Raw genomic sequence first — 10,203 nt, forward strand, 5'->3', positions numbered from 1 at the left:
TTTGGGGAGCGAAGCGTAGGTTGGCTTTCGGCCCCCACGTGCCCCTCAGCCGGTGCTCCGGACAGCCCACAGGCCTGCGGATACCCTGCAGCAGCCCCGCCTCACCCTTGTTTTCCAAAGCTGCCTGATGAATGCAGCCTCCCCCCCTCCCAACCAAACGACAATCGACAATCGGCGAGGCTGCCTTCGAGCGGGCACCCCATGCCTGCGATTGCCCACGCAGCGTCTCGTGTGTCCTGCGGACAGCCGCCGGGAGGGGGGGGGTCATTGCCCCAACACGAGAGCAGCCCTGCCCAGAGCCGTGGCACGGTGAGCCTGGAACCCAGACTCCTGGCCCGTTCAAAGTCTCCGTGCTCCTCTCCTGCTGAATACAATTCTACCCTGTCTTCATTCCAGGAACGACGAATTCTTCAGAAGTTCATGGGCAACCCCCTCCTGTCCGCCTGGCTGGGGCTGCTACAGGAGACATCACTTCCTTCTGCCCCGCGAGCCCCAGCTACAGACCCCCAAGAAGTGACATCAGCAGTCACATCCCCGTAATGTCCAGTAACACCCTGTTTTTGTGTCAGTCTTGTCTAAATAATATTTTTTTTTAAAATAGGTAATTGTGTTCCAAACTTCTGGTTATGAACGGCTTGTATTTCTTATCAAATCCAAAAAGGATCTCAAGCAGCTTAGAAAGAAAAACACACCAGGTAATAGAAGTGTTTGAAAACAGATCAAAAGTGGTGAAATGGAGCAGGATTGGGAAGGAGGGGAGGGAACAGACAGAATTATTCCTGAAATCTAGACTCGGCATTAGCCTGCAGATGAGCCCGGAAGGAGACTCTGACCTACCCGCCCCCACCCCACTCCCCGCCCGGCAGCCGGGGCCAAGGGGGAGAGATGAGAAACGGGCTCTCTGTTACAGGAGCCGGATCCGTGCGTCCCCACAGACACAACTCCCGGCCGCACGCCCCGGGACGCACGTATCCGTGGGGCCCCTCATGGGAAGACAATAGCAGGAGGACGGCGTCATCGCCCACGGGGCCTCGGTCACAGGCATCGTCTCCTTCGCCCGCGTGGGAGGGGTACGCTCTTCCCAGAGGGTATGCGCTCTGCTCAGGGCCTGGGCGGTGACCATCCACCCCAATCCTGTGGCCTTTAAATCAGACCAGCTCACCCATAAAACACAGCACACACCACTTGTCCTCCGGCCAATATCCACCAGCCTCAGGCGTTCGGGAGTAACCCATCTGGGCCAGACACTCTGGCACCAGCCTGCCTCTTTCCCAGAGTCGATCTGTCCTAACGCTCCGGTCTTCAGCTCCCATCGGGGACTAAGTCCAGAGCCATCTCTAGGCTGCTCCTGGGGCCTACGTGAACTGTGGTTCCTCCCTCTCCAAGGGCATCCCACCCACAACGGGCGGCGCGTCCCCAAAGGGCAGCCTGAAGGCTGTGGACAATCTCAGAGCTAAAATGGGACAAGGCGGGGGTCTGGGCACATCAGTGAAGACCAGACCAGGCCAAAACTCACCAACAAATGATAACTCCGATGGGCTCACCTTGTCATTTCATTCGTTCACCTTCCTTCCACAAATGCCAACCACTTGCTGTGTGCCGGGGTGGGCAGACCAGTCTTAACTCCGGTGAAAGTCAGTGCATGCAAGTTCCAAAAGGAAGTTGATGGTTGAGAATGGAGGCCTCACTCCCAGCTGGGGTTTCAAGGCAAAGCTGCATTTGGACAAGACCTCGAAGGGTCAGCAGGTCACCAGTGGTGGTGATCCCGCCCCCAGGTTCTCTATTAGCTGAGCATAAACCGTGAAAGAAGAAACGAGCTTGGATAAGCAGAGGTACAAGGAGAAAGCTTAAGGAACATAAGGAGAAAAGAGACGGGAAACATCTGGAAAAAGCAGCAAGACCAAGTGTGTCCGCATTACAAGGGCAAAGAGAAGTTCAAAGAGAATTTATGTAATTTTCCTGCATGAAGGGTCAGCAAACTAGGATTTGGAGTCTTAGGAAACACGCCAAGGGCCCTCTGGGGGACTCAGTCTCCCCACCTCCGAAATGAGAGGCTGCATCAGGTCTGGGGTTCTTAACCTCTACTTCAGAGACTGACGTTACATTTCTAGCCGAGGCCTTCCCTGGCTTCCACTCCAAACACTCCTCACCCCTCCCCTGCCACCACGGGGATTACCACAACAGCCTCTGAATTGGTCCCACCAGCCAAGGGCCTGCAGCCGGTCCCCATCATGGGTGCAGTACAAGGCAACCCCAAGTTCCCCACAACCGCCCTCCTGCCTCTTTGGGTCAAGGCCAACGCGCTTACCATGCGGCGGCAGGGAGCGCGGCTGGGGTCTCTGACGCGACCGTCTTGACTTCCCCTGTTCTCTCCGCTCCAACCACACTGCCTTTCCTGCACTTCCAAAGCCTGGGAGCTTTGGCCCCAGGGCCTAGACACCTCCCGTGTGCTCCGCTCACTCCCTCGCCTGCTCCCAGGCTGTGCTCAGTGTCACCTTCCCGGGGAGGTCTGCCCTGACCTCTCCCTTGAAGCCACGTCCTTCTCCCATCTCGTCCCCCTCCCCCTGCTCAAGTCCCCGCATCAGCCCCTTCTCCATCTGGCACACGGTCTACTTATTCATGTGCTTGTTCTCTTCTCCTCCCCCTAGAATGTCAGCTCTAGGAGCGCGGGATACTTTTTGGCTCAACCACTGCTCCCCGTCCAGTGCCCAGAGGACACCTGCCACATAGCAGAAACTAGCAAGTGTTATCACCAGAATGAACAAAGAAATGAAAAGACAATAATATTTTACTCTTTGTTCCAGGGAGCATGGGTGGTAACTGACAAAAAGTTGTCAACTTCTTAATCTTAAGAAGAAAGGAAGGAGGGGCACCTGGGTGACTCGGTGTGTTGAAAGCCCAACTCTTGATTTCAGCTCAGGTCATGATCTTAGGGTCATGAGATCGAGACCCGCATCGGGCTCCGCACTGGGCGTGGAGCCTGCTTGAGATTTGCTCTCTTCCTCTTCCTCTGCACCACCCCCTGCTCTCTCTCTCTCTAAACAAACAAAAACCAAAAAAAAAAAAAAAAGGAAGAAAGGAAAGTGCATATACTTATAACCTTTTTCATAAAAGAAAAGTATTTTAACATCCCTCAAATGGGATATGCGTTCTCTCAGGATCAAGAATGACATTTCCCAGGGAAAGGTCACATGAGCATACGTGCCACCCAACACTGCCCCGCTCTTCCCCCACTCCCCTCCCCACCAGGACCCCTGAAGACTTTGGCACCAGCCCCGGCCCACCCCAGCTCCGCCCCCGCACCCCAGCTCGGTGTCACGGTGCCTCTTCCCTGAACAAAAAGACAGGACGGCCACGTGCCCCGACTGGCCCCTGCTCCCGCAGACGCGCCTGCCGACGTCAGAGCATTCTTGGCTCTGGAAAAAGGCAGGAGCTCCAGCTCAGGAAGCAGCTCAGACCCAGAGCCGCCACTCAGGTCACCGAGCACCCGCATGACAGCAGCCTGCGGCTCACAAACCCTACCATCCCCACGGGGTCGTCAGCGCATTTACGTTTTCTGCACGGATCCTTCCAACACCTGTGTCATGCAGCTGCTGAAAGAAAACGAAGATGGTCCAAACCCCACCCCCTCTACCCGCACAATAAGCTTGGCAAAGCAGGGTTGTCAGCCAAGGGTAAAAACGAAGACCCTTCTGTTCCCAGAGGTCCTTGCTCACGGCCACTTAGGGGTGCCTGTGGTCCCTCCTACCTCTCTGGCCAGGGCTGGAGCAGGTGGGGGCTCAGAGATGATCAGGGAGGCTGGGAGCAGCTTTGTCGAGGCCAGAAGCAGCTGCTGGGGCAGGTGCCGGGCACACTTGGGGGGGCGGCCCTGCCCGGGTCTTCCCCCCTCCGCAGAGGCGGACGTGTGCGCCTGTGGCTCTCCAAATCACCAGTCAGCCCAGACCGCTTGTTCTCACCTTCTTTCTTCCCAGCCCCCTTTCTCACCCTGTGGCTCAGCTCCAGGCCCCCCTGCCACCAAAAGCCGACCTCCTGGGATGCCTCGCTGTGGGGGGGGGGGGGTCCGTGCTCTGCACGCACCAGTCGTCAGTGTCCCGACCTCACAGGGTGGAGTGTGCTCGCTCAGCCCCTCCTCCCGGGCTTTGGCCACATCGTTTCACGTTTTAGACTATCAGTACACAAAAATCGATATGATTTCCATTACAGGATGCACATTCGTTCATGCAGTTTTCAGCTTGCTGCTTCTCCTTTAAATTCGACCCCATCTGGTTTTCTTCTATGGCGCGCACAGGGCCCAGAGCACGCACAGCGGACCCCCCAGAGTAAAACTGCGTTTGCGGGGCCTCCACGGTTTGCAAAGTTCTGTGACTCACCTAATTCATTCGAGCCTCACAGGAGAGGCGGGGAAACTGAGTCAGCAAAGTGCCCTTGCTCAAGGTCACATACCCAGCCATTTGGAACGCCAGCGCTGCAGCCCGGCTTCCAAACTCCGAGTCTACGGCTCTCGAGCATCTCACATATTGCTTCTCAATCGTGCCAACACGTGGGCCAAAAAAATACGTTTCTCGTTGGCAAAGAGTAGAGCCCTCGTTATATCCGTACTTTCAATTTAAATACATTCAGTTATATATACTGTTGGTAAAATAGAGAAGGAGGGAAAGAAAAATAGTAATAATTTCAAGTGTGCACGGCGGTTCTGCTTGCTGTTTTCACTCCAGGAGGTAATTCCCCAGAAAGTTCTCGAATGGAAAGTACAGAGCTGCTGTTTTCCCGACTGTCTCACATCGTCGGCGGGTCTCACGGAGCTCACCCCCCTGATGTGGGTATAACACTCAAGGACAGAGATCACATTGTGCCAGAAAGCCCCAGTGCCAGGCCTTGTAGAAGGAACAGAAATCTGTTCCAAGGCTCCAGAAAACAGGCCCATGCTGCCTCTGATAAGAGGCAACACCGGTTACGTGCATATCGAGCGCTTCACGGCTTTTAACCCACTTAGTCCGGGGAAATCCATTTTGCAGATGAAGAAACGAGGCTGTGGAAGGTCAGTCACCAGCCAGGAGGCTCGAGAGCTGGGCTGTGAGCCCGAACAGGGAGTCAGTGTAACCTCCTCCTCCAACCATCATTGCTGACGTGCCCAGGGCCGGCAGCTGACGCGGACCCGCATCCTAACAGACTTGGACCACGCACAGTTTCTGCCTGTCGCATTGACCTGAGATCCTAATCTTTCCACGAAACATGTCACCAGCATATGAAGCCCTCACCCAGCTCCAGCCCTGACTGGAGGGTTAGGGAAGGCGACTGAGATCCCTGAGTGACGGTGACCAAGGACCTTTGGAAACAAGCTGGGGCTTAGGGGACTGCTCCAAAGCCAGACACAGATGTGGCCTGAAAGGTACATGACAGGCAGCGCGATCATTCCATTCCAGACGCTTCTGAGAACAAAAGGGGGTATGAGACATAATTATATCAGGACGATAGAGGCAAACCCGACTGACACAGACCAACACGGCTCCGCGCTCCGTGTTGTGGGGACACCGAGACGGAGACACCCTCGCAGCCCTCGGGAGCTCCCGGCTCAGCTCGAAAGAGGATACAGGTGAATAAGGACTGAACATAGCAGGCAGAGAGCACAAGGTGCTAGCTGCACTCAGATTTTAAAAGCAGTGTCTGGGGCTTTTCCCCCTGCAAATCTGATTTCATAAAAGGGAAACAAATCAGTGTCCATCAGAAACACTCAGAAACACGGGGTGAATAAAATGCAGGTGCTACCTCACGCACCTCAACGGCTCCATGAAATTTTACAAAGAGGGCGGCACTGGAACTGGGTCTCCAAGAATGAGCAGGACGGCAGCCTCTCTGGGTGAGATGCAGAATGTACGCTGACAGCACTTTGCTGCAAGGAGTTAAGTCACAGAAAATATGATGGTGAGGAATTCAGATTGGACCCAGTGATGGCTGGCTGGCTTTGGGCACCACTGAGGTTCATCCTAACTTCTGAATCTTCACAAGTGAGAGTCCCATGGGCCACAGGCTGGGCTGTAGGACGGGGAGGTCGGTGGTTTCGCTGCTTGCAATGGCAGAGCAGCGCCTCCAGAGGGCGCTCCGCACCCCCTACCGCTCCGCCTGACCCAGGGAGGGAGGGAGGGGGGCCGGCCTCTGAGAGGAGAAGCAAGGTGGCCGGAGCTCTGCTTCCCGGGAGGGAAGGCTAAGAGGATTGCTCCCTTCATTTTTCTCTCTGCCTCTGTCCTCCACTGATACACACTGGACTGGGAGGGATTGGGCTCACCCTGGGCTAACCGGGATTTCAGGTCAGCTGGGGTTTTGGGGAGAGGTGGACCCTCTCCCTGAGCCCATCTTTCTATGCCCTCACCACCGTCGGAGGCTGGGGCCCCAGAAGTCCCAGAAAAAAAGGGGCCCTGGAGGGTACTGTCTGGCCTCTGCCTGGACCTCCAGTCAGTGTTGTCAAAAGAGTCCAGGCAGCAAGCACACTGTGGGCAGTTGAGACCCAGATCCCAGCCCCAAGTCTATAGGGCCTGGAGGTGGCGGGATGGGTCTGGGTTCCTGACGGTCACCTTCCAGAACACCCAGCTGCGTCGACTGGCTCAGCACCTCGGAAGAAAGGCACTCGATGAGCAGCCCTTGAGAACAGAGAACACGGCCAAGAGAAGGAAGGGGAGGCCAGCTCTGGAGAAGCCTTGAATGCCAAGCTAAAACAGCTGGATGAAGACCACAGTCCAAATTCTCCTCCACAGGAGGAGACCCAGGGGTGCGGGTTTGTGTACTTCCTCCTACATTGCTTACTAAGACCAGTGATCCCAGCGTCAATGATCTGATCTTCAACGTGATATCCACAGACCAACCTGCAACTACAGGCCACCTGAGTTCAGGTTTGGTGTCATTACTTGTAATAGTTCCACCCACCACGTACCGATGAGTAGTGTATTCTTAGGGCTCATATGCCCCATTATACAGATGAGAAAACTACGGCTCCAGGAAATCAAAACTTGAAAGTAGCAAAACTGGGGCTTGAGCCCAGACCCTATGGCTCCTGCACAACCCCCCCTCCCAGTTTCACATCGGGTCCCACATAGTTGGCCTCTGCTGCTTGCATTCACAGCCTGGGTGCCTGACCAAGATGAGAAGCACCACGCATCCCCCTGCTAAGGAGAATTAAACTCCCCCCAACGGCCCGAGGAACAAAACCTGCCGACTTAGCTTGAGGAGAACGCCTTGTCCTCTCAAAACGCCGCCTCCTTTCACGCTGAGCCCTCAGTCTAGAAGGCTCCAATCCCCCTGGCCCTCCCACCCCACCCCCTGTGCTCTGTTTATTGAAATCCTACTCTCCTCCAAGGCTTGGCTCCAATGCCAGCTTCTGAGACGCCTTCCCTGGCCCTGCCAGTTGGAATTGCTCCTGATCTGTGCTCCTGTGAACTTGGCAGCTGGCAGAGAGCAGGCCCACCCACTCACATGCTGCCTTGACTTCCTGCTGGTAGAGACCAGGTCGCCCCCATCCCTCTGGGCCCCGCGGAGCTCTGCATACGCTCCGCGCCTGGCGATGAAGCCCACCGCCCTGGGAATGCTTACGGCCAACGCCACAGGTCGATGGTGCCAAGTTAACAGGTGTCCCCGAGGGCTCAGGGCTCTATCCGCTGCCCCTCCCCAGCCCCAGGAATGAGAGCACCCCACTATGGCTGGGGCACTTTTACCCTTCCCAGAAGCAGCCAGCCCAGCCTGGGCTCCCGGCCCTGGCAGCCGCAGCTCCAGCCTCTCCCGCCCTGCTTGGCCGGCTCTCCAGACTGCAGCCTCCTCCCAGCCTTCCCGCACGGCCGCCAGTCCACCTGAGTGTCTGCCTCAACTTCCTGCTCTGCGTTCCAGCTCTGCTTTGCGGCAGCCTCACTTTGGACTTGGCCTCCCCTGCCGTCCACGGGCTAGTCCGAGACTCAATGCTCCCAGCAGCAGAAGGAGGCCAGTCCTCTCACTGGTGCCGCCGGTTGGGTTCCCGGCATCCCCGTGCTGCAACGGCCCTCGGCACAGCAGGTGCGATTCTTCCAGACACCACAGAAACCTGGGCTGGGGGACCCTGCAGACCCTGCCTCTGGGGGCAGAGACCCTGCGGGAGCCAGAACAGCAGCTCCAGGGTCCACCAGGTCTGTCACTGTCTCCTGCCAGAGAGGTCTCCCCAGCTCCCCACTCCGCAGGCAGAAAGTCACACAGCAGATGCTAGGCAGCTCAGGGCTTAGACATCAAGCACTCAGGGCAGGTACGGAATAAAAAAGGACAAGAAGTGGATTTGAAATTCTTTCTGTGGCTTAACTAGAAGGAGCCTTTAGGGAACCGAAGTGTGAGCGTGACCTCTGTTTTACAAAGTTCCCGGGCTCCCCGAGCAGCAGGTGACCGACATTTCACTATCTTATCTGCACCTTGCTAAATATTCTAAATCTCCTATAATGAACATGCTTTTATCATCAGAAGATATACCTAATAACCAAAACATATAAGCAAAGAACGGATACTGTCAGAGCATCCTCAGATCACAACGTCTGTAGAGCGCCCAGGAGGCAAGAAGAGGACTGTGCTGGCCCCAGGGGACCGGCTTGCTGGCCCCACCCCCCAGCAGCTCCCCAGCTCCCGTGGGCAAGTCCCAGCTTCACAGCCGGTTTCCTCAACCGTCAAATGGGAATGACAGTGTCTGCATGGGCTGTACAAGAGAGATCCTCACAATAACAACCCAGGGTGGTGGAGACTAGGGGTCCCCATCATGGATGTGGGAGAGCATTATGAGGGAGCAGCGATGCTGTAGCAGAAGACAGGGCTGCTCTGGGTGAGAGAGACATTCCGGGAATGGTAACAAGACACGGCTATCTTAATCTCCAACTACCCCCGGAACCAGTCTATTTAATCTGAGTGTGGGAGCTGTTGGTCTACACAGCACTCCTTGAGAGTGGCCCCATTCCTGTCCTCAGCCTGTCCCTGGGGAGAGGGTCAGTGATCAGCCTCGGGTAACTCTTCTGTCAGCATCTGTCCACTCCTGGATGGAAAATACTCGCTCAAGGGGCCATCGGCAAATGGTGGCTGAGTCAGGAGCAGAATCCGTGCCCCGTTTCCTGGTCGAGCACCCCCACTGCACTTCAGTCTGAGCACCCACAGCAAGTTCCCAGCAGGCCTTGTTGCCCCTGAAGGGGAAGGAACCACCCTGAGGATGCACGTGCCCAGAGTGACAGGGACAGGTGCTTCGGGGAACCAGCAGCCTCCTGGATGTCACACCCCTAACCCTATTTCCCTCGGAGGCAGAAAGCCCCAGCACGCTCGGCTTCCAAGGCATGTGGAAACGTCCAGCACAACCCCATCCTGTGCAGCTAAGGACAAGAAGCAGAGCGTCCCGGGTGTCCCAGATACCACTGGCGGGGGGTGGGGGGGGTTCACACATTATCCTCACAGCAACCAAATCCCCAGGCCTCTGGAAGAAAGAGCAAGTCATGAATTCTAACCGAAGACACAGCCCGGTGCCTGCTTTCGCTTGGGGTTATCCGAGCACCCTCTGCTCCTGCGTAGGGGCTTAAACTTCTGAACCGAAGCCCTGGCATCTAGTGTGAGCTCCAAACGGGCAGGACGGCACCTCCTCTGGCTTTGGAGGCCAGTGGAGGCCTACAGCACACACATCACAGCTCCAGGACACTAAATAACTGCACGAGGGCAGGTCACGTCAACACTCGGGGCCTCCCCTCACCCACATGCACATCGAAGGCAGCATGAGTGTCCAGCTCTCTGCCCCAGGCAGGAAGGCCTCAAAACACCCTGCACCCCTGCCTGGATGATCGAAGCAATGGTTGTTCATTTTCCATCCAAGACAGAGAAAAAAAATCCTTTAAATTCTTGAGTAAATTCTAAAACCTCCTCTATAAATGTGGTCTCCACGTCACAGGAGCCCCTGGGGAACAGCTGGTCCCACCTCTTATTTGGAGAAATGTGATTGCCTCAATCCTAAGCGAGTGCCTCTGGGCACAGCCGGTCCCCACGGCCCCACCAGCGCTCCCAGCGGGGGTTGCAGTGCCAGCATGCCAAGCCCTGGCCCTTACCCACGACCAAGGTGAATCCGGGGAGCTCTTGCCCCGCGGGGGCTCCCAGGTAGACTCGCCACGGTCCTGCTCCTCCATGGCCTGGCCCGCGGGATGCTGGCTGTCTCCTCACCCAGCTCCGGAGATCAGT

At 56.4% G+C, this 10,203-nt stretch overlaps 1 protein-coding gene across 2 annotated transcripts in view; it reads right to left on the reverse strand.

Moving 5' to 3' along the window:
* LPIN1 (lipin 1) overlaps nucleotides 1-10,203 on the reverse strand; it is a 130,131-nt gene extending 119,928 nt beyond the window's left edge. For both annotated transcript variants that reach the window (XM_080813327.1, XM_080813326.1), the window contains exon 1: nucleotides 10,074-10,203. In XM_080813327.1, coding sequence (XP_080669453.1) covers nucleotides 10,074-10,151 — 78 coding nt within the window. In that variant the 5' untranslated portion in view covers nucleotides 10,152-10,203. The remainder of the gene's footprint in view (nucleotides 1-10,073) is intronic.

This window comes from Martes martes (genome assembly GCF_963455335.1).
Source record: "Martes martes genome assembly, chromosome: 9".
Lineage (NCBI taxonomy): Eukaryota > Metazoa > Chordata > Mammalia > Carnivora > Mustelidae > Martes > Martes martes.